Source organism: Eucyclogobius newberryi, unplaced genomic scaffold, assembly GCF_026437365.1.
Source record: "Eucyclogobius newberryi isolate DKJ021-1_F unplaced genomic scaffold, fEucNew1.0.hap1 SCAF_4, whole genome shotgun sequence".
Taxonomy (NCBI): Eukaryota; Metazoa; Chordata; class Actinopteri; order Gobiiformes; family Gobiidae; genus Eucyclogobius; species Eucyclogobius newberryi.
In genome coordinates, this window is record NW_027316056.1 from 41,252,879 (window position 1) to 41,277,400 (window position 24,522).

General features: G+C 50.8%; 1 protein-coding gene across 1 annotated transcript; it reads right to left on the reverse strand.

Moving 5' to 3' along the window:
- Positions 1-490: 490 nt before the first annotated feature.
- Positions 491-23,812, reverse strand: LOC140377565 (atlastin-2-like). The gene is made up of 13 exons (XM_072463017.1): positions 23,743-23,812; positions 18,238-18,488; positions 16,416-16,553; positions 13,469-13,573; positions 13,334-13,384; positions 13,132-13,188; positions 12,899-12,991; positions 11,613-11,751; positions 11,366-11,493; positions 9,244-9,300; positions 9,105-9,176; positions 7,900-8,331; positions 491-680 (listed from the first exon to the last, which is right to left on the reverse strand). The coding sequence occupies exons 1-13, from the start codon at positions 23,801-23,803 to the stop codon at positions 570-572; spliced, it is 1,695 nt and encodes a 564-aa protein (XP_072319118.1). The 5' UTR covers positions 23,804-23,812; the 3' UTR covers positions 491-569.
- Between the last annotated feature and the right edge of the window lie 710 nt (positions 23,813-24,522).

Here is a 24,522-nt window from a genome sequence, read left to right on the forward strand (position 1 = left end):
AAGAAAGGAACAAAAACAGCTTCAAATATCAGCAGGATTCGTGGTCAAATCAAGCTCGTTTGGTTCAGTCGAGATGTGAATGCGTCTGGGGGGATTTCACTGCTTCTCAAGGTTTAAAAGAGCGAGTTTGGCCACCAGAGGGCGCCATAATCGTGTCAAAATCATACGTTTGAAAGACTTCGGCGGTGCTACATTCAGGGAGTCGCCCGTGACGTCACGAAGCTCGGACGACCTTTTCGCGGTGATAAAACGACAGTTGAAGTCTGTTGCCGCGTTGCAGAAAAATGATCCCGACGTAAGACGTTAAAGACGCCGCGTTGTTGTAACCTCAGACGCATAGAAAGTGTGAGCTCCTCCCACAAAACGGCGGCGGTGAAACGGCGTGATAAAGCTGTAAACTTTGGTGGGGTCAGACAGAACGTGACGATTGTGTCTGGGGTTCGAGCGGATTCGGGGGGGAACGAAACCGAAAAAACGCTCGTCTGCTCCTCAAAAGTGGATGAGTGAAGAAGAAGAGGAAGAGGAGGAAAGAGGAAGAGGAGGGAAGAGGAGGAGACGAGATGGGCGCTCTAGTTTTTCTTCTTGACGTTGTTGTTGGTGGCGAGTCGAGGTCGCGGCAGCGGGATCAGATTCATCAGCGGCACACGACTCCGGGCCACCTCCAGAAGTTTGGACATCATCTGGAAATCGACGACAAAAACAGTGATCAGAACGTGTGAAAAACAAGACCACGAGACCACGATCGCAGAAGAACTGGACAGCTGTGACGCAGAGGAAGGACGCAGAGGAAAGAGGCAGAAGAATGACATGACGCTGTAGGATATGCAGATGACCTCTCCCTGTTGCCATGGTGACAGGAATGCGGGCTAGAGTGTTATCAGCTAACAGTCCATGTGGAGATTTATGGTTCTCTGCGGGAGCAGAGAACGTGAGCGAACGAACAGACGCTTTGAACGTGAAAAATAACTTTGCCATCAAATGACTTCTTCTGGATTGAAATGAACTCACGAGAATCATTTTCTCTCCAAGAAAAAAGCTAGAACGCTAAAAAGACTATGCGGTTTTAGTAAACAATCATCAGATGATGATTTTACTGTACATAATGATTGTGTTCTACATGTCCAGTTAACCGTTTTATAACTTGTCTTGTGGATAATTTTGCCTTTGTAATTATGTGGTCTAAGGTAAAGCCAAACAAAGGGGGGTAAGTCAGAGAGAGACAAAGGAAACAGACCGTTTCATTCAAGCTCCTTCGGGAGTTCCACCTGAGGAAGGTCCATGAGACCTTGGGAGAGGGCCTCTGGCCTAGCTAGGCTAAGCTAAGCTACGGGACAAGGACTTTTCCAAGAGACAGGCCCGCAGAAGTTAACTTTCTCTCCCAGAACTAAGACGGCATCATGCAAAATCAAGCAAAGGACCTTTTTGCAAGTTTTCAAGTCCAGGACGGTCTTTTTAGACCAGCTTCATCTGTGAATCAGGGCAACGGCCTTTTTATCTGAGGAACGCCTCAGAGCCGAGGACACACGGACGACACACAGGCTCTTGGACTCCACAGGCTCATCTCAGGATCACAGCTTCTGGTTCTGTTCGTATAATGCACTTCACAGGCTGATTATATCATCTTAGAAGTAACTCTAAGACACTATAGATCCAGAACAATCAGGTCTGTTTGGTTATTTGGTCATAAAATCTTCATAAACCACATTTGGTTAAGTGTTCATTCCTTTCCAATGTCACGGTTATGTTCTCACAAAGCTTCTGATCAACGAGCGAATACATTTTAAATTAATTTAGATATTTGATTATAGAGTTCAGGGCTCAGATGAAGGATTTTCACTTGTATAGCGGTGCTGCTAAACAATCCGTTCACTTTTCCAAATTTGTATAGCAATTTGATAATTGCATAGCAAAACACGAAAGTGACTAAATTAATATTTTCCATTGATGTAACAAGATTATTTATTTCAAATGTATTTGTAAACGTTCCATTAAAAAAAAAAAAAAACTAACAAATAAACTTTAAAACACTTTTTTTTTTAAACAGAAAACTTGCAAATAAAATGAGTTGTTGAACAAATGAATTAACACCAAGTTGGATTAACTTATTTACAACTTTCTTCCATATCATCATCAATCAGATGACTATTTGCAGGAGTCTCATTTACATATTAATTGTCTTTACACTCACAAAAAATATGTATTAAGCTTCTGATGGAAAAATAAAGGTTGCTGTGGCGTCCATCATGGTGTGTTTGTGTTATTCAAATTGTACCGCTCTATTTGACGTTCCATTCCAGCTATAAAACGTTTCCATTTTTCGTTTTGCTATTTGATGACGGTCCCTAAGTACTCGTCTCGGCTCCGGCTGTACATTTGATGACGGTCCCTAAGTACTCGTCTCGGCTCCGACTGCACATGTGATGACGGTCCCTAAGTACTCGGCTCGGCTCCGGCTGCACATTTGATGACGGTCCCCTAGTACTCGTCTCGGCTCCGGCTGCACATTTGATGACGGTCCCTAAGTACTCGTCTCGGCTCCGGCTGCACATTCGGATCAGTGTGATTCGCTGCGCCCAAAATACGCATCTGATTGTTGAAAACGAGGTTGTGTCACTGCTGTGTAAATATGAATATTTTGGCAGTGAATGATCTGCAAAGACTTTTGTGTTTAGGAGCTATTGACCTCGGAAATCTGAATCTGTGACACTAACTTTACCGCACGTGGCTCCTCCCACTTTCAGACTCTGATCTGAGACAGCAGCGGGACTCGTCATGTCCACGCAGCGTCCTACATGTGTCATGTCCACGCAGCGTCCTACATGTGTCATGTCCACGCAGCGTCCTACATGTGTCATGTCCACGCAGCGTCCTACATGTGTCATGTCCACGCAGCGTCCTACATGTGTCATGTCCACATGTGTCAGGCCGTTATTGACGAGTGATCAGAACTTTTAGGCGCTTTGGTTACACAATTGAACACGCATTTTTGTATCGCAAAAGCTGCGATACAAACACACGTTTTTCTGACGAATGCATCGCATTTGAGAGAAATTGCGTCGCATTTTGCGATGCGATACCGCTTATTCTGAACCCTGGAGTTGTTAAATGCCAAATATACGGCTGGTGCCAACTTACTCTTACAATATGATATCAAACACACCCACACTTATGTAGTGAGTCATGTTTGAAATCTTGAACAATTCTTTAATCATTATCAACCTCCAATGCCCCGCCCTCTTTCACAAGTGGGAGGACATTCATTACCTTGCAGTACTTGTACTAGTGAGAATACCCTTCATATACTGCAGCCTGTGCGAGGATGCACACGCAAAGTATATTACCCTACAACGCAGAAGAACGAGGCAGAAGAAGAACGAGGCAGAAGACGGAGAGAGCGAGAGCATTCAAACAAACGGATGCACAGAGCGAGAAGACCAAAAGAATAAGTGAAAGTGGAAATGTTCAGGAGATGTTCAGGCGTGTTGGAGATGTTCAGGCGTGTTGGAGATGTTCAGGTGTGTTGGAGATGTTCAGGAGTGTTGGAGATGTTCAGGTGTGTTGGAGATGTTCAGGTGTGTTGGAGATGTTCAGGTGTGTTGGAGATGTTCAGGAGTGTTGGAGATGTTCAGGAGTGTTGGAGATGTTCAGGTGTGTTGGAGATGTTCAGGCGTGTTGGAGATGTTCAGGAGATGTTCAGGTGTGTTGGAGATGTTCAGGTGTGTTGGAGATGTTCAGGTGTGTTGGAGATGTTCAGGAGTGTTGGAGATGTTCAGGTGTGTTGGAGATGTTCAGGTGTGTTGGAGATGTTCAGGTGTGTTGGAGATGTTCAGGAGTGTTGGAGATGTTCAGGAGTGTTGGAGATGTTCAGGTGTGTTGGAGATGTTCAGCAGATGTTCAGGTGTGTTGGAGATGTTCAGGAGTGTTGGAGATGTTCAGGAGTGTTGGAGATGTTCAGGAGTGTTGGAGATGTTCAGGAGTGTTGGAGATGTTCAGGAGTGTTGGAGATGTTCAGGTGTGTTCGAGATGTTCAGGTGTGTTCGAGATGTTCAGGTGTGTTCGAGATGTTCAGGAGATGTTCAGGTGTGTTGGAGATGTTCAGGTGTGTTGGAGATGTTCAGGTGTGTTGGAGATGTTCAGGAGATGTTCAGGTGTGTTGGAGATGTTCAGGTGTGTTGGAGATGTTCAGGTGTGTTGGAGATGTCCAGGTGTGTTGGAGATGTCCAGGTGTGTTGGAGATGTTCAGGTGTGTTGGAGATGTTCAGGTGTGTTGGAGATGTTCAGGTGTGTTGGAGATGTTCAGGAGTGTTGGAGATGTTCAGGTGTGTTGGAGATGTTCAGGTGTGTTGGAGATGTTCAGGTGTGTTGGAGATGTTCAGGAGTGTTGGAGATGTTCAGGAGATGTTCAGGTGTGTTGGAGATGTTCAGGTGTGTTGGAGATGTTCAGGTGTGTTGGAGATGTTCAGGTGTGTTGGAGATGTTCAGGAGTGTTGGAGATGTTCAGGAGATGTTCAGGTGTGTTGGAGATGTTCAGCAGATGTTCAGTGTAGGGGAATGGAGATGGACATTCCACGGCCAGATAACAGAAAATCTCTTTGAACATTGGGGTTTTTTCGTTCTCCCTCTGTCCCTCACCGCAGGAGCCGCTGTGACTTGTGTGATAACAGATCTTCTCCCCACAGTCTTACAGGAGGACGCCCCGATGAACTATGTTTTATGTGATTATGCCATGAATGTTTGTCCGAATCAACTCCGTACACCGCATGTTTCACCTTGTGTTACGTATTTTTCCACTGTTTAAGGTTTCATATTCCCAATGCTTTCACAGGTGAAAGAAGATGTAAAATGTATCTACCTCAAGAAATAATGTGTACAAACTGCCCAAAAGTGTTTAACGTGTAAATGTTAAAACAGGGTTTAAATGTTTCGCCATTATTTACGTTACTCTAGCTTTATTTTCTCGACCAGGAAATGTTAAACGGGAAGTCTGCGCAGTAGCGCCCGCCCCTTTCGCTCCCAGCATGCCCTGCGGGCCAGGTATCAAAAGGACGCTCCAAGCTAGAAATGCTCTCTTGTTCTCTTCTCATCCCTCTTGCTCTTCTCTCTTTGAAGCCGTCTCCACGGACGAGCTTTCACTTTTCCTTTGTCTCAACAAAATCCGTCCGTCACGTGGTCGACAAGGCCATGCCAGCCCTGGACTCTGGAACCACCTGGAACCACCTGGAACTACCTGGAACTACCTGGAACTACCTGGAACTACCTGGAACTACCTGGAACTACCTGGAACTACGCTTAAGCGCTAAACCAGACAGAGACTTTCTTTGCTACTTCGTTTCTTTTCTTTTTGAAGTAATCTACGCCGTTTACGTGGATCAGCGCTACGTCCTCATCTGAGTAAAGGCCGTGTGAGGAGCTAACACGCCGCTAAAGCGTTCTACCACTAAGGAACTCTCGGATATCGCCTCCGTTGCCGCCGCCGCTTCAAGGAGGTCGCAGCATACCACTCCACGCGACCCCTCGCTCCCCGGCGCAGCACACCGCTCCCCGGCGCAGCACACCGCTCCCCGGAGCTGCACACCGCTCCAAGGCCAGCACACAGCTCCAAGGCCAGCACACAGCTCCACGGCCGCCGCCCGCTTCACGAACCTTCGCCGCCACACCGCTCCACGCGACGCCTCGCTACGGACCTCGTCCGCGGACAAGGACCAGTCGGACCGAGTCTCTACAGAACCGTAAGCCGAGTTCAGAGTGCGGTCTTTGTGGCGTGATTTGGGTAGAGCTCAGCTGTTCCTCCTCCCTTTAGCTTCTCACTTTCCCTCTTTTTGATATAGATTAGCATAGACATGTTTGATTAGCAAAGGCAAAACCCTGGTTTAACATTATCTGCACGAAATTTGCTGTTAAATCTGATATAACATCACCCGTGATTTACCTGTGCGCATTTCTGCTTCGGTGTTTTGATTACCCTTTTGATAAATAAACTACACGAAAGAGTTATTGACTATTGTTTGTTTGATTAGATTATGTGTAAGTCCCTGAATCGTGAAACACCCTTCAGACCTTTTAACGAGCGCGATTAAGGACCGTATCTTAGCTCTTTGGGTTTAACCCTGGTGCCCCGTCTTATCTCGTTTCTGCTAAGAAACCTCCCTTAATCATAAACTGAATACATGTAGTTTGAGACCCTACATCAGGTGTGTTGGAGATGTTCAGGTGTGTTGGAGATGTTCAGGTGTGTTGGAGATGTTCAGGTGTGTTGGAGATGTTCAGGAGTGTTGGAGATGTTCAGGTGTGTTGGAGATGTTCAGGTGTGTTGGAGATGTTCAGGAGTGTTGGAGATGTTCAGGAGTGTTGGAGATGTTCAGGAGTGTTGGAGATGTTCAGGAGTGTTGGAGATGTTCAGGTGTGTTGGAGATGTTCAGGTGTGTTGGAGATGTTCAGGTGTGTTGGAGATGTTCAGGTGTGCTGGAGATGTTCAGGTGTGCTGGAGATGTTCAGGTGTGTTGGAGATGTTCAGGTGTGTTGGAGATGTTCAGGTGTGTTGGAGATGTTCAGGTGTGTTGGAGATGTTCAGGTGTGTTGGAGACACTCACCTTTCCTGGAGTCCTCTGAGAGCGTTTAGAGAGACATGTTAGAGTTTAGAGTTCACACAGAGACTGAGAGCCACCTGCTCGTGTCCAGGCAGAGGTCATGGCTTTGCCTGGAATGTTCCGCAGTATGGCATTAAACTCAAGCAGATCGGTGCCACTGCAGCGTTCAGGGTGATTTTGAACAGAAAAGCGAAGCAAACATGTTTAATGCCATACTGTGGAACATTCCGGGCAAAGCAGCAACGTCTCCATGGAGACTGTCCTCCCAAACATTTCAAACACTGATCGTTTTGTTAGCACATGATCCTCGACACTTGCTGTGTGTTTGCTTCACGAGCCAGTCAGAGCTTTTGTTCCAGCGTACCCCCCCTGTCCTGCCGCCACTGTACCCCCCCTGTCCTGCCGCCACTGTACCCCCCCTGTCCTGCCGCCACTGTACCCCCCCCTGTCCTGCCGCCACTGTACCCCCCTGTCCTGCCGCCACTGTACCCCCCCTGTCCTGCCGCCACTGTACCCCCCCTGTCCTGCCGCCACTGTACCCCCCCTGTCCTGCCGCCACTGTACCCCCCCCTGTCCTGCCGCCACTGTACCCCCCCTGTCCTGCCGCCGCTGTACCCCCCCTGTCCTGCCGCCACTGTACCCCCCCTGTCCTGCCGCCGCTGTACCCCCCCGTCCTGCCGCCGCTGTACCCCCCCCGTCCTGCCGCCGCTGTACCCCCCCCGTCCTGCCGCCGCTGTACCCCCCCTGTCCTGCCGCCGCTGTACCCCCTCCTGTCCTGCCGCCGCTGTACCCCCCTCTCCTGCCGCGGCTGTAACCCCCCTCTCTTGCCGCCGCAGTACCCCCCCTCTCCTGCCGCCGTTGTACCCCCCTCTTCTCCTGCCGCCGTTGTACCCCCCTCTTCTCCTGCCGCCGTTGTACCCCCCTCTTCTCCTGCCGCCGTTGTACCCCCCTCTTCTCCTGCCGCCGTTGTACCCCCCTCTTCTCCTGCCGCCGTTGTACCCCCCTCTTCTCCTGCCGCCGTTGTACCCCCCTCTTCTCCTGCCGCCGTTGTACCCCCCTCTTCTCCTGCCGCCGTTGTACCCCCCTCTTCTCCTGCCGCCGTTGTACCCCTCTCCCTCCTGCCGCCGTTTTACCCCCCTCCCTCCTGCCGCCGTTTTACCCCCCTCCCTCCTGCCGCCGTTTTACCCTCTCTCCTGCAGTTTTCTCCTGGCGTTTTATGCTCTTCTGTTGCTGTTTAACCCTCGCGCCTGCCGTTTTCTCCTGCCGGTCTTCCGCTGTGGGACAGTCAAAGGTTCTGCGTCGGCGTTCTCACCTGTTCCCAGAGGAAGTCGGCCGCCCGGTCGATCGCCGCTCCCACGTCTCTGAACTTGCCCGAGTACTTGGCGTACGCCCACACGCACAGCGCCAGCAGGGCCACGCCCATCACCAGGTTACACAGCGCCGCCACCGAGGCCACGCCCACGAAGCCCGTCACCATGGAGACCACGTACATGACGGCCATGAGCGCGAAGAGCGTGGTGGGCGTGCGCGCGGCGTGGAACAGGTTCTTCCCGTCATTGTGTTTGCAGAAGGAGCAGAACATGTCGTCCAGCTCCAGCTCCAGCTGCGACTGGTACCGGCGGCAGAACTCTTCTCCTCCCATCTTCTTCACCGAGCGGAAGTGACGCACGCACACCTCCCGCAGGTCGCCGTGGTGACGCTCCAGCTCCGAGGGCGACAGGTACGGACGCTCGCCTCCGCAGATCTGACCAGACCACACACACTGAGTACAGCGCAAGGACACGAAGTTCTCCTTCTGAGCGGCGTTTACCATCCTGCAGCGCTCTGGAGCCCACGAGGGTTAGGGGTTCAATTCCTCGCCTTTACATCTGGTTTTATGCTTTTAAAACATCACTTTCTAAGCGTCAACAGATTTATTCTGCTCTAGTTTTGACCATGGAAGCTGTCAACATGAGTCAAAAAGTAATATTGTCATAATATCGATATCGGCGAACAGTTAAACGGCCGTTTCGATTACACCATCATTAACCCTGAAGTCATCTCCATCACATTGTGTTTTCAGAGCGTCAGAAGCTCCAATGTGTCGCTGAGGTTCAAGAGTGAATGAAGTACAGGACTGTGCGTGTCGGATGCCCCGCCTCCTCTCGCCCTCACCCCCGCCTCCACTCGCCCGCCGCTCCCCCGCCCCCTCTCGCCCTCACCTGCCGCTCCCCCGCCCCCTCTCGCCCTCACCTGCCGCTCCCCCGCCCCCTCTCGCCCTCACCTGCCGCTCCCCCGCCCCCTCGCCTGCCGCTCCCCCGCCTCCTGTCGCCCCGCCGCTCCCCCGCCTCCTGTCGCCACGCCGCCCCCCCCCGGCCTCCTCACGCCCGCCGCTCCCCCCCAGCCTCCTCACAAACCGCCGCTCCCCCCCAGCCCCCTCACAAACCGCCGCTCCCCCCGGCCTCCTCACGCCCGCTCCCCCGGCTTCCCCACGCCGGCTCCCCCGGCCTCCTCACGCCCGCTTCCCCGGCTCCTCACCTGCTCCATGCTCCTGCTGTAGATCTCTTTGGCTCCTGCCACGGCCGACAGGTTATTGGCTTCGGCCGTCGCCTGAGGAAAAACAACAAGGATCAGACGGAGACATTTCCCAAAGCTAAACCGGGCCCCCGGTTCTGACCTGCAGCATGGACTTGGGGTGTGGCAGCTCCTCGCCCTGGTAGATCTTCATGTACGCCTGAAACGACGGGACAGAACAAAATCTCAGATCTTTCCCTCTTCAGCTCCGTCTGCACAGTATTCGTTTTTAGCGGACGTCGGTGACATTTATACGACTTTTTCCTGTGGAACTTGAACTCACTGAAATATGACGTGAACCTTAGACCCTGGAGACCTTCTGAACGGATTTCCCTCTTGAACGACCAGAGGACTCGGAGTTTGTGAAATACAGAGGATAAAATTAAGGGGCGTTTTGCTCCCTCTCCTGCCGTCGTACCCTCTCTCCTGCCGCCGTCGAACCCTCTCTCCTGTAGCCGTCGTACCCTCTCTCCTGCTGCCGTTGAACCCTCTCTCCTGTAGCCGTCGTACCCTCTCTCTCCTGTAGCCGCCGTACCCTCCCTCTCCTGTAGCCGTCGTACCCTCTCTCCTGCCGCCGTTGAACCCTCTCTCCTGTAGCCGTCTTACCCTCTCTCCTGTCGCCGTCGAACCCTCTCTCTCCTGTCGCCGTTGTACCCTCTCTCCTGCCGTCGCACCCCCTCTCCTGCCGTCGTACCCTCTCGCCTGCCGTCGTACCCTCTCTCCTGCCGTCGTACCCTCTCTCCTGCCGCCGTACCCTCTCTCCTGCCGCCGTACCCATTTGTGCGAATCGCTGGGGTCCACAGGTAAAAGCCAGGTTGCGAAATAGACGGGGGCCCGGGGCCCGTAAGACCTCAAATCGCCGGTGGGCCGGGGTTTGAATTAGGAGGGTCCCCGGGCCCCTGTATCGAAATTCCTCAAAAAAAAAAATCAAGATTTAATTTGTCCATATTCGGGGCATTTTCATCGCTTAAGTTTTGTTTTGACAGACATGCCACTTCGCAGTCTTCTCGCTTCTCATTGGCCGAGCGGTGTCCGTGATCTAACAGGCATCTGATTGGCCGCTGCGTTCGGTCTTGTTCAGATGGACTCGGAAATGCTCGGTCTAATTTTGCACCAAAAGTGATCTCTAGGTCGGCGGCGTCAATCTCTTCTCAGTCCAACAATTCAGTCTTTTTAAAGTTGTTTGCAACAAAAGCTGAGTCAATGTGGAAGTATCCAAGGGCCCCAAGGGGCCCGCCCTTTGGAGCTGTTGGGGCAATGTATTATGTTATTAGTTTATTTTGTAGGCTGTGATTTTATATATTCCTTGTGTCAAATGCTGTATACCATAGGTGTCAAACTCTGGCTCGCGGGCCAAATCCGGCCCGCCAGACGTTTTAATCCGGCCGGCCGAACATTTAAAATTTATATTTAATTTTTTTTTTTAATAAAATCGATTCATAGAACTGTAGTTACATCCGTAACCGTTTTTATCGCTAAAACTAAGCGTCCCCACAATGCCGCCGGTGGCCGCCCCTCCCCCACGGGGCTCTGCTGCACTGCTGTGTGAGCTGCCGAGGGAGAAGTGCACTTTAAGCACTTTAGAGCAGAAGTTTAGTGGTGTGTCAGTTCAGGTGAACAGAGAACTACACAGACGTGGACATGTTAGTTAGGACATTTAAAAAGTTGTTTTAGATCTTGAGAAGTTTATTTTGTTATAAAGTCAAATGTTTATCTCTGTAGAACTGTAGATCAACTCTGAAGTTGTAATGCACATAAATTGAAGCACAGTATTGGTGAAATTACACATGGTTTTTCTAAATACATTTCAGTTTATGAGAACAAACGTTTTTTTATCGATCCAGTAATTGCTTCAAAACAGCGTAGGCTATATAAAGCTATTTATTTCTTATATTTTACGTTATGTTCGACCCGCGACCCAAATGAGTTTGACACCCCTGCTGTATACAGTATTTATTTTATATTTAAGAAATATTATTATATTAAATTAAACAGTATTAAACATCATGATCTCTGGTATATATGATTCAGTATTTGTGCTCTTCATATCAAATAAAAGACAAAAGTACTTTAAATTATTTTACATGCCAATAACGAGGTTTAAAACAACACATTTATCTTGTTCTTATGACGCCGCAATGCCGCGCGCGCTTGTGGGCCCCTGAAATTGCTGGCTGGCCCCTAACTTTGAAAATCTATTTCTCAGCCTGAAAGCCCTCCCAGACCTTGAAGTAGAGCAGCAGGTCTCGGCAGGTGACCTTCTCCCCTCCGATCTCCTTCTCCACCAGGTTCTCCGGGGACAGCAGCAGAGGAACCAGGCTCACCAGCTCAGATTTAAAGTCCTCATCGATGTCTACAAGAGGGACAGAGGCCGTTATCAAAACCTGAAGGTACAATTTACACACCCACTCCAGCTCCTCTGCGGCGCCGGGACCCTCTCGCTGTGAGGGCGTGGTCAGAGTCGAGTCTCACCCCTGAGGCGCCCGTCGAAGTGCGGGTTGGTGGCCACCCTGAGGCCCGGGTGCGGCAGCAGGAAGCAGCCGATGTTGGAGAAACACGAGTGGATGTGTTTGCGCACGTTCTGCAGCTCCTCGTGCTGGTTCTGCTTCACCTGGACAGACCACGCCCACATCAACCACAGTTACAGTCAAGACCACGCCCACATCAACCACAGTTACAGTCAAGACCACGCCCACATCAACCACAGTTACAGTCAAGACCACGCCCACATCAACCACAGTTACAGTCAAGACCACGCCCACATCAACCACAGTTACAGTCAAGACCACGCCCACATCAACCACAGTTACAGTCACGACCACGCCCACATCAACCACAGTTACAGTCAAGACCACGCCCACATCAACCACAGTTACAGTCAAGACCACGCCCACATCAACCACAGTTACAGTCAAGACCACGCCCACATCAACCACAGTTACAGTCAAGACCACGCCCAGATCAACCACAGTTACAGTCAAGACCACGCCCACATCAACCACAGTTACAGTCACGACCACGCCCACATCAACCACAGTTACAGTCAAGACCACGCCCACATCAACCACAGTTACAGTCAAGACCACGCCCACATCAACCACAGTTACAGTCACGACCACGCCCACATCAACCACAGTTACAGTCAAGACCACGCCCAGATCAACCACAGTTACAGTCAAGACCACGCCCACATCAACCACAGTTACAGTCAAGACCACGCCCACATCAACCACAGTTACAGTCAAGACCACGCCCACATCAACCACAGTTACAGTCAAGACCACGCCCACATCAACCACAGTTACAGTCAAGACCACGCCCAGATCAACCACAGTTACAGTCAAGACCACGCCCACATCAACCACAGTTACAGTCAAGACCACGCCCACATCAACCACAGTTATAGTCAAGACCACGCCCACATCAACCACAGTTACAGTCAAGACCACGCCCACATCAACCACAGTTACAGTCACGACCACATCAACCACAGTTACAGTCAAGACCACGCCCACATCAACCACAGTTACAGTCAAGACCACGCCCACATCAACCACAGTTACAGTCAAGACCACGCCCACATCACTGAATATACCAGACTTCACAGGTCACATGTGCTCCAAGTGTGGGGCGAGTCCAGGACCAAGGCTTCCTGGCCGGTCGCCCCTAGTCCCCGGCCCCTAGTCCCCGGCCCCTAGTCCCCGGCCCCTAGTCCCCGGCCCCTAGTCCCCGGCCCCTAGTCCCCGCTCCGGTCTCACCTGGAGCCGTTTCTCGAGGAAGCTGTGTCCGCCCTCGAGTCCGTACGGATGTTCATATGGATAACTCCAGTCTCGGATCAGGAACATCAGACTCTGAAAAACAGGCTCATGTTTTATTCTAGTGAGCGACTTTAGAGCTTTTTTGTTTCCAGTGATCAAACTGTAAAACAGGAATCTTTAAAACAGAACTCAGAGGATTAAAAGCAGAAGATATAGCCGGATGCAGTTTGTACCTGAAATGGCTTCTCGTAAACCTCCTCCATGGCTAGACGCCCGTACTCTGTGAAGAGCTGCACAACAACAACAAACAAACAAACACACACACACACAGACAGATAAACACATTAGATGAATCAATGAACTGACTACAAATGGATGACTGTTTAATGGACTAAAGGTAAAGTACTGAGTAAAGACTGCTTAAGCGTTTCTGACCTGCAGATGCTGAAGGTCGTCTTCCTGGACGTTCTGCGACAGATTATAAACCTGAAAGATGAAGACAGACGTGTGTGAGTCGTGCCGCCTGTTGCTCACGGCGACGCGCGTGTGCGTGTGTGAGGGCAAACGCACCATGACAGAGCTGGTCATGGTGCTCAGGGCGAACAGCGTGGCACAGTCTTTGATGGTGGACTGACTGTCGAACGCCCCCTGTGTGTCCATCAGCAGAACTGCAACCTGAACGCACACGGCACACAAGGTTAAGAGGGAGACGCAAAGGTCGGACTTAAGGGTACACAGACGCAAAGGTCGGACTTAAGGGTACACAGACGCAAAGGTCGGACTTAAGGGTACACAGACGCAAAGGTCGGACTTAAGGGTACACAGACGCAAAGGTCGGACTTAAGGGTACACAGACGCAAAGGTCGGACTTAAGGGTACACAGACGCAAAGGTCGGACTTAAGGGTACACAGACGCAAAGGTCGGACTTAAGGGTACACAGACGCAAAGGTCGGACTTAAGGGTACACAGACGCAAAGGTCGGACTTAAGGGTACACAGACGCAAAGGTCGGACTTAAGGGTACACAGACGCAAAGGTCGGACTTAAGGGTACACAGACGCAAAGGTCGGACTTAAGGGTACACAGACGCAAAGGTCGGACTTAAGGGTACACAGACGCAAAGGTCGGACTTAAGGGTACACAGACGCAAAGGTCGGACTTAAGGGTACACAGACGCAAAGGTCGGACTTAAGGGTACACAGACGCAAAGGTCGGACTTAAGGGTACACAGACGCAAAGGTCGGACTTAAGGGTACACAGACGCAAAGGTCGGACTTAAGGGTACACAGACGCAAAGGTCGGACTTAAGGGTACACAGACGCAAAGGTCGGACTTAAGGGTACACAGACGCAAAGGTCGGACTTAAGGGTACACAGACGCAAAGGTCGGACTTAAGGGTACACAGACGCAAAGGTCGGACTTAAGGGTACACAGACGCAAAGGTCGGACTTAAGGGTACACAGACGCAAAGGTCGGACTTAAGGGTACACAGACGCAAAGGTCGGACTTAAGGGTACACAGACGCAAAGGTCGGACTTAAGGGTACACAGACGCAAAGGTCGGACTTAAGGGTACACAGACGCAAAGGTCGGACTTAAGGGTACACAGACGCAAAGGTCGGACTTAAGGGTACACAGACGCAAAGGTCGGACTTAAGGGTACACAGACGCAAAGGTCGGACTTAAGGGTACACAGACGCAAAGGTCGGACTTAAGGGTACACAGACGCAAAGGTCGGACTTAAGGGTACACAGACGCAAAGGTCGGACTTAAGGGTACACAGACGCAAAGGTCGGACTTAAGGGTACACAGACGCAAAGGTCGGACTTAAGGGTACACAGACGCAAAGGTCGGACTTAAGGGTACACAGACGCAAAGGTCGGACTTAAGGGTACACAGACGCAAAGGTCGGACTTAAGGGTACACAGACGCAAAGGTCGGACTTAAGGGTACACAGACGCAAAGGTCGGACTTAAGGGTACACAGACGCAAAGGTCGGACTTAAGGGTACACAGACGCAAAGGTCGGACTTAAGGGTACACAGACGCAAAGGTCGGACTTAAGGGTACACAGACGCAAAGGTCGGACTTAAGGGTACACAGACGCAAAGGTCGGACTTAAGGGTACACAGACGCAAAGGTCGGACTTAAGGGTACACAGACGCAAAGGTCGGACTTAAGGGTACACAGACGCAAAGGTCGGACTTAAGGGTACACAGACGCAAAGGTCGGACTTAAGGGTACACAGACGCAAAGGTCGGACTTAAGGGTACACAGACGCAAAGGTCGGACTTAAGGGTACACAGACGCAAAGGTCGGACTTAAGGGTACACAGACGCAAAGGTCGGACTTAAGGGTACACAGACGCAAAGGTCGGACTTAAGGGTACACAGACGCAAAGGTCGGACTTAAGGGTACACAGACGCAAAGGTCGGACTTAAGGGTACACAGACGCAAAGGTCGGACTTAAGGGTACACAGACGCAAAGGTCGGACTTAAGGGTACACAGACGCAAAGGTCGGACTTAAGGGTACACAGACGCAAAGGTCGGACTTAAGGGTACACAGACGCAAAGGTCGGACTTAAGGGTACACAGACGCAAAGGTCGGACTTAAGGGTACACAGACGCAAAGGTCGGACTTAAGGGTACACAGACGCAAAGGTCGGACTTAAGGGTACACAGACGCAAAGGTCGGACTTAAGGGTACACAGACGCAAAGGTCGGACTTAAGGGTACACAGACGCAAAGGTCGGACTTAAGGGTACACAGACGCAAAGGTCGGACTTAAGGGTACACAGACGCAAAGGTCGGACTTAAGGGTACACAGACGCAAAGGTCGGACTTAAGGGTACACAGACGCAAAGGTCGGACGCACAAACGATGAACATGTCAGACCTTCATCATTTCTAAGTGGGAGAACTTCAAGATGTTCAAATACTTCAAAGTCAAATCAAACTTTACAAACTTGAACTGCACAAGATTCTGACAGATCTAATTCCAAACCTGATTTATTCATGTTTTAACAACAAAAAAAAGAGGCAAAATTTGCAATTTTATGGCAATCGAGCTTGAAACTTTCTGACTGTATAATGTGGTTAAAGAACTGTAATTAACTAACAAACTAACGAACTGTGGCTTAAGCGCCATGGTCACAAAGACCAGGTCATAATAAGAAAACACACGTGATAAATACTGAGCCGTTTATTGATTTAATGATTACTGGATATAATAATGTAAACACAGTCTAAAGCCCAAGCGCCGGCCCGCCCGGTTCTGACCCAGCCCTAATGATTACCGGGGCCCAGCCCTGGTTCTGACCCGGGCCCCAGCGGCCCCGGTGGACCCAGCCCCGGTTCAGATCCGGGCGGCCCCAGCCCCGGTTCTGACCCGGGCGGCCCCAGCCCCGGTGGCCCCAGCCCCGGTTCTGACCCGGGCGGCCCCAGCCCCGGTGGCCCCAGCCCCGGTTCTGACCCGGGCCCCAGCCCCGCTTCTGACCCAGCCCTAGCCCCGCTTCTGACCTGAGATCCGTCGGGTTTGTCCACCACAAAGACCTCGCTCCAGGCCAGGATCCCGGTGGTCTCCCTCTCACAGCCGCCTCGCCACGTGAAGCCAGTCAGAGGCTCGTCCTCACCGCCCAGCCACGAGCCACAGCCGCCCTGGGGCAGAACAAGCACCAGAGAGACTCATGAGCCACAGCCGCCCTGGGGCAGAACAAGCACCAGAGAGACACATGAGCCACAGCCGCCCTGGGGCAGAACAAGCACCAGAGAGACACATGAGCCACAGCCGCCCTGGGGCAGAACAAGCACCAGAGAGACACATGAGGGGGGGGGTGTTTACTTGTTGCTGTAGTTTTTGCAGTTGAACTTTGACCTCAGATAAAGCCGTTTGAAGCCTGGAGGCCCCGGTCACACACAGACCTTTGTGTTCAAATCCTCTTTAAAGCAGCAGAATGTCCCTCCCTGCTCGCCGTAGCCCACATACTACAGCTGCTGCAGAATGTCCCTCCCTGCTCGCCGTAGCCCACATACTACAGCTGCTGCAGAATGTCCCTCCCTGCTCGCCGTAGCCCACATACTACAGCTGCTGCAGAATGTCCCTCCCTGCTCCACACTCAATAACGTAGACGACTTCCATTCTGGTCCCAAATGTTTATTTGGCGCCTTTTCACCAGATCACGTCCGAGCGACGCCCTCAGTGTAACTTTTCTGCTCGCGCCGCCCACGGCGCTCGATAATATGGAAAGCCAATATGATCCGCCACTTAGGAGCGGCGTATGACGTAATTACGGGGCTTGTTTACGACGCAAGTCAGAACCGTTGAAAGCGGCGCTTTATTTTGTAAAAGCTCAAGTGTGATCGTAAAGTGGCGGAGTGTGATCATATTGGCTTTCCATAACCACCAATTTTTTAAGTACTTTTTATTAGTCCGGAGAATGCCAAAGCTCCACGTAGTTTTTGCCCTGTCGGCCCCCGTATCCCCGGACAATAGTTATTTGGACGGGTGTTTTCAAATGCCACCTAAAAGCCTGGTTAAACACGCCCAGGAGAACTGACAAACCTCTAAATGAATCCCTGTGTTTCAGAACATGTTTGCACTGATCCAAAACTCTAACATCTGATATCGTGACGTCCATAAAACAAGAAGGAAACTACTCTTTTTTTTCCTTAGTATCGAAATGGAGTTTACATTTGTAGTTTTATGATAATGATTACGTAATTGGCCAATTCCACCCGCTACTCACTCAGAGCATTACTAAGACTGACCAGCGAGGAGCGCTGACCAGCAGGGGGCGTGTGCTGGGGGCGTGTGCACTGACCAGCGGGGGGCGTGTGCACTGACCAGCGGGGGGCGTGTGCGCTGACCAGCGGGGGCGGCGTGTGCGCAGACCAGCGGGGGGGGGGGGGGGTGCGCAGACCAGCGGGGGGCGTGTGCGCAGACCAGCGGGGGGTGTGTGCTGGGGGCGTGTGCGCTGACCAGCGAGGGGCGTGTGCGCTGACCAGCGGGGGGCGTGTGCGCTGACCAGCGGGGGGCGTGTGCGCTGACCAGCGGGGGGCGTGTGCGCAGACCAGCGGGGGGCGTGTGCGCTGACCAGCGGGAGGCGTGTGCTGGGGGCGTGTGCGCTGACCAGCGGGGGGCGTGTGCTGGGGGCGTGTGCGCTGACCAGCGGGGGGCGTGTGCTGGGGGCGTGTGCGCTGACCAGCGGGGGGCGTGTGCTGGGGGCGTGTGCGCTGACCAGCGGGAGGCGTGTGCTGGGGGCGTGTGCGCAGACCAGCGGGGGGCGTGTGCGCAGACCAGCCGGGGGGCGTGTGCGCTGACCAGCGGGAGGCGTGTGCTTACCTGCTCTGGGCGGTACATGTAGCGCAGCATGAAGTCCAGCAGGAAGGACTTCCCCTTCCTGAAGGCCCCGGCCACCGACACCACCACCACGCTCATGTCCTGCACCGGCTCCCGCAGCAGCAGCCTCTCCAGCGCCCCCTCCTGGAGAGAGAAGGAGTGCTCCTCCTCGTCCGCCACCACCAGCTGCACGGGACGGCCCCGCTCCGGCTCCGAGGGCGGCATCTGCGGCGGCGACGACGGGCTGCGCTCGCCTGGAGAGGGGGAGGGGTTACAGAGGGAGGGGGAGGGGTTACAGAGAAAAATGTTGTTCAAATGTATTGGGTTTGTTTAAAAAAAAAATCACGATATATATTGTAGAATATCAGGAGCAGTATATGGATCATCACATGTACAGGGGTCTTGGTACATTCAGGCCCCGCCATCCCCAACATAAATCAAAATGGCCCCCCATCCGTTTTGACATGGGGGGAAAATAAACCATCCCTAAAACCCAGCGCGGGTGCTAGTGCGGGGCGCTAACCCTAACAGCTATGGATCTATTAGGGCGCAACAACCAATCAAGAGATAAGGCAACTCTCTCATCCTCTTGAGTCTCAGTGTTTCAGACTGTGAGAGGGAGTTCTCCACTTTAGGGAGAATCAAGACCAAGTCAAGGAATTCTCTGTGAACAAAGATCCTGGAGAACCTGATGCTCCTGGAACTGAAGGTCCCAATAACCCTGAAGGTCCCAATAACCCTGATGGTCCCAATAACCCTGATGGTCCCAATAACCCTGATGGTCCCAATAACCCTGAAGGTCCCAATAACCCTGAAGGTCCCAATAACCCTGAAGGTCCCAATAACCCTGAAGGTCCCAATAACCCTGATGGTCCCAATAACCCTGAAGGTCCCAATAACCCTCATGGTCCCAATAACCCTGAAGGTCCCAATAACCCTGATGGTCCCAATAACCCTGAAGGTCCCAATAACCCTGATGGTCCCAATAACCCTGAAGGTCCCAATAACCCTGATGGTCCCAATAACCCTGAAGGTCCCAATAACCCTGAAGGTCCCAATAACCCTGAAGGTCCCAATAACCCTGATGGTCCCAATAACCCTGATGGTCCCAATAACCCTGATGATCCCAATAACCCTGATGGTCCCAATAACCCTGATGGTCCCAATAACCCTGATGGTCCCAATAACCCTGAAGGTCCCAATAACCCTGATGGTCCCAATAACCCTGATGGTCCCAATAACCCTGAAGGTCCCAATAACCCTGATGGTCCCAATAACCCTGATGGTCCCAATAACCCTGAAGGTCCCAATAACCCTGAAGGTCCCAATAACCCTGATGGTCCCAATAACCCTGATGGTCCCAATAACCCTGAAGGTCCCAATAACCCTGATGGTCCCAATAACCCTGAAGGTCCCAATAACCCTGAAGGTCCCAATAACCCTGATGGTCCCAATAACCCTGAAGGTCCCAATAACCCTGATGGTCCCAATAACCCTGATGGTCCCAATAACCCTGAAGGTCCCAATAACCCTGATGGTCCTGACTGAGCCTGTGTCCAATGGATGAAAAGGACAAGAAGAGTTGATGTGTCTAAATGAGTTCAGCCTGATCCTGGCATGAGTTAAAACTGAACACATTTACATTGTGTATTATACAGTGTCCAATGGTCATATATTTAAATGACTTTGTGTTTTTGTTTATCTATCATTTCCATTAAGTTTTGGGAAGACAATATTCAAATTTCTTGATGGTGTTTAGACTTATACACCATGTAATAGTGTGTTTAGACTTATACACCATGTAATAGTGTGTTTAGGCTTATACACCATGTAATAGTGTGTTTAGACTTATACACCATGTAATAGTGTGTTTAGACTTATACACCATGTAATAGTGTGTTTAGACTTATACACCATGTAATAGTGTGTTTAGACTTATACACCATGTAATAGTGTGTTTAGACTTATACACCATGTAATAGTGTGTTTAGACTTATACACATGTAATAGTGTGTTTAGACTTATACACATGTAATAGTGTGTTTAGACTTATACACCATGTAATAGTGTGTTTAGACTTATACACCATGTAATAGTGTGTTTAGACTTATACACCATGTAATAGTGTGTTTAGACTTATACACCATGTAATAGTGTGTTTAGACTTATACACCATGTAGTGTGTTTAGACTTATACACCATGTAATAGTGTGTTTAGACTTATACACCATGTAATAGTGTGTTTAGGCTTATACACCATGTAATAGTGTGTTTAGGCTTATACACCATGTAATAGTATGTTTAGACTTATACACATGTAATAGTATGTTTAGGCTTATACACCATGTAATAGTGTGTTTAGACTTATACACCATGTAATAGTGTGTTTAGACTTATACACCATGTAATAGTGTGTTTAGACTTATACACCATGTAATAGTGTGTTTAGACTTATACACCATGTAATAGTGTGTTTAGACTTATACACCATGTAATAGTGTGTTTAGACTTATACACCATGTAATAGTGTGTTTAGACTTATACACCATGTAATAGTGTGTTTAGACTTATACACCATGTAATAGTGTGTTTAGACTTATACACATGTAATAGTGTGTTTAGACTTATACACATGTAATAGTGTGTTTAGACTTATACACCATTTATACCATGGATCTATACCAGGTCAAAACAGGGTCAAAACCAGGTCTAAATTCTGAACAGAGCCAGAAGACCAAAGTAAACCAAGATCATGATCCAAACAGAACAGAAGAGTTTTAAATGCATTAAACAATCGTGGGGGAAACAGACCAAAAAGAGGAGAAAGTCAGACGTGTCTAGGTCGAGAACTCAAAACAGAAATATCGCTCACCGCCGTCACTCTTAAAAATATTTGCTTTGAAACCGAATGTCCCGCCAGACTCGTGCGGCCTTGTTTCGTGTCCTCCTCATCCGGTGCGTGATCCCGTTTAGTCCTGGTCCCATGACATCTCTGTCTCGCTCTTCCTCGCTCGTCTTCACTCACAAACGCGCCCTTCTTTGCCCTTTCCCCCCCGAGGCTCATGGGAAGTCTCTCGGATCGCTGCCCCCCCGAGGCTCATGGGAAGTCTCTCGGATCGCTGCCCCCCCGAGGCTCATGGGAAGTCTCTGGGATCGCTCCGCTCTTATATGGGCTGGAGTGGCGCCTGAAGCACTGAGGTGAGCCAGGCTTTAGTTACTGTAAACTACCATCACGCTGAGAACGAGGAAACACTTTAGTACAAGAGACGAAAGCAGGAGTAAAGTAAGAAACTAAAGCAGGTCTACAGCATGTCTACAGCAGGACTAAAGCAGGACTAAAGCAGGACTACAGCAGGACTAAAGCAGGACTAAAGCAGGTCTACAGCAGGACTAAAGCAGGACTAAAGCAGGACTAAAGCAGGACTACAGCAGGACTAAAGCAGGACTACAGCAGGACTAAAGCAGGACTAAAGCAGGTCTACAGCAGGACTAAAGCAGGACTACAGCAGGACTAAAGCAGGACTACAGCAGGACTAAAGCAGGACTACAGCAGGACTAAAGCAGGACTACAGCAGGACTAAAGCAGGTCTACAGCAGGACTACAACAGGACTAAAGCAGGACTAAAGCAGGACTAAAGCAGGTCTACAGCAGGACTAAAGCAGGACTACAGCAGGACTAAAGCAGGACTACAGCAGGACTAAAGCAGGACTAAAGCAGGTCTACAGCAGGACTAAAGCAGGACTAAAGCAGGACTACAGCAGGACTACAGCAGGACTAAAGCAGGTCTACAGCAGGACTACAACAGGACTAAAGCAGGACTAAAGCAGGACTAAAGCATGTCTACAGCAGGACTAAAGCAGGACTACAGCAGGACTAAAGCAGGACTACAGCAGGACTAAAGCAGGACTAAAGCAGGTCTACAGCAGGACTACAACAGGACTAAAGCAGGACTAAAGCATGTCTACAGCAGGACTAAAGCAGGACTACAGCAGGACTAAAGCAGGACTAAAGCAGGACTAAAGCAGGTCTACAGCAGGACTAAAGCAGGACTACAGCAGGACTACAGCAGGACTAAAGCAGGTCTACAGCAGGACTACAACAGGACTAAAGCAGGACTAAAGCAGGACTAAAGCAGGTCTACAGCAGGACTAAAGCAGGACTACAGCAGGACTAAAGCAGGACTAAAAACAGGTCTAAGCCAGGACTAAACCAGGTCTACAGCAGGTCTACAGCAGGACTAAAGCAGGACTAAAGCAGGACTAAAGCAGGTCTAAAGCAGGACTAAAGCAGGTCTAAAGCAGGACTAAAGCAGGTCTACAGCAGGACTAAAGCAGGACTAAAGCAGGACTAAAGCAGGACTAAAGCAGGTCTAAAGCAGGTCTAAAGCAGGACTAAAGCAGGACTAAAGCAGGACTAAAGCAGGTCTAAAGCAGGACTAAAGCAGGTCTAAAGCAGGACTAAAGCAGGTCTAAAGCAGGACTAAAGCAGGTCTAAAGCAGGACTAAAGCAGGTCTAAAGCAGGTCTAAAGCAGGTCTAAAGCAGGTCTACAGCAGGACTAAAGCAGGTCTACAGCAGGACTAAACCCTAAAGAGTCAGAAGACCCAAGTCTAAAGTAAACATGGAACAGTTTTCCCAAAAGCTCGATCCAATCAGAAGAACTTTAAATGCATTAAACACTCGTGGGGAAAACAAAACCAGTAGAAAGAATAGAACAGCATCAAGAGGCGCTTTACACAGAACTGCAGCTTTAGATGAACATGTTTCCACAGCACGCGTCAGATCTGAGGGTGTTCCCGGTTCAGCCCTCGGTCCCGCGTTCAGCCCTCGGTCCCGCGTTCAGCCCTCGGTCCCGCGTTCAGCCCTCGGCCCCGCGTTCAGCCCTCGGTCCCGCGTTCAGCCCTCGGTCCCGCGTTCAGCCCTCGGTCCCGCGTTCAGCCCTCGGTCCCGCGTTCAGCCCTCGGTCCCGCGTTCAGCCCTCAGTCCCGCGTTCAGCCCTCAGCCCCGCGTTCAGTCAGCCCTCGGTCCCGCGTTCAGCCCTCGGTCCCGCGTTCAGCCCTCGGTCCCGCGTTCAGCCCTCAGCCCCGCGTTCAGCCCTCAGCCCCGCGTTCAGCCCTCGGTCCCGCGTTCAGCCCTCGGTCCCGCGTTCAGCCCTCGGTCCCGCGTTCAGCCCTCGGTCCCGCGTTCAGCCCTCGGTCCCGCGTTCAGCCCTCGGTCCCGCGTTCAGCCCTCGGTCCCGCGTTCAGCCCTCAGCCCCGCGTTCAGCCCTCAGCCCCGCGTTCAGTCAGCCCTCGGTCCCGCGTTCAGAGCTCGTGGCGGTGTTGGGAGCTGGATGCAGAAGGGCAGATGCTGCGATTATTCAGCGGAGCCGCGTCGGGCGTTTTGCTCTCTTTTTACGGCCGTTTCTCCCGCTCCACGCGCGCTTCCGGTGCGGGAGATACGCGCGTGGTGCGGTGGAGCGTGGCGTCTGTCCGCGGCGGTGTTCGGTGCGGGACAAACGGGCGCTTACCGTGTGTCAGGACGCTGTTTTGGTGAGTCCGACGCTTCAGCCCGCTCTCCTCCGCCGCCATCTTTCCCCCGCTGCTGTTCACTGCTGTGACGTAACACGCACGCGCCGCTTTGCGCTGTGTGCGTGCTCTGGAGCCACGCCCACCGGCCAAAAATAAACACATAAAACTATATTATTATTTTAATCTTCAAATAAAAACCTGTTTGAAAAACTTTGAATGGAAAATCTAAAAAAATAAATAAATAAAAGGAATGAATATACAATAATAAATTGACACAAATACAATTCTAATGTGAAATAAATAATAATTTTGACTGAATCACTGACTGATTTAAATGATAAAGTCTAAATTCACAACACCGGTAGAATTTGGTCAATAAGGCAAAAGGAAAAAGCATTAACCCTGCTTTGGTCCTGTTTTGTCCTGTTTTGGTCTTGTTTTGGCCCTGTTTTGGTCCTGTTTTGGTCTTGTCTTTGTTTTTGGTCCTGTTTTGGTCCTGTTTTGTTCCTCTTTTGGTCCTGTTTTGGTCTTGCTTTGGTCTTGTTTTGGTCTTGTCTTGGTCCTGTTTTGGTCCTGTTTTGGTCCTGTTTTGGTCTTGTTTTGGCCCTGTTTTGGTCCTGTTTTGGTCTTGCTTTGGTCTTGTTTTGGTCTTGTCTTTGTTTTTGGTCCTGTTTTGGTCCTGTTTTGTTCCTCTTTTGGTCCTGTTTTGGTCTTGTTTTGGTCTTGTCTTGGTCCTGTTTTGGTCCTGTTTTGGTCCTGTTTTGGTCTTGTTTTGGTCC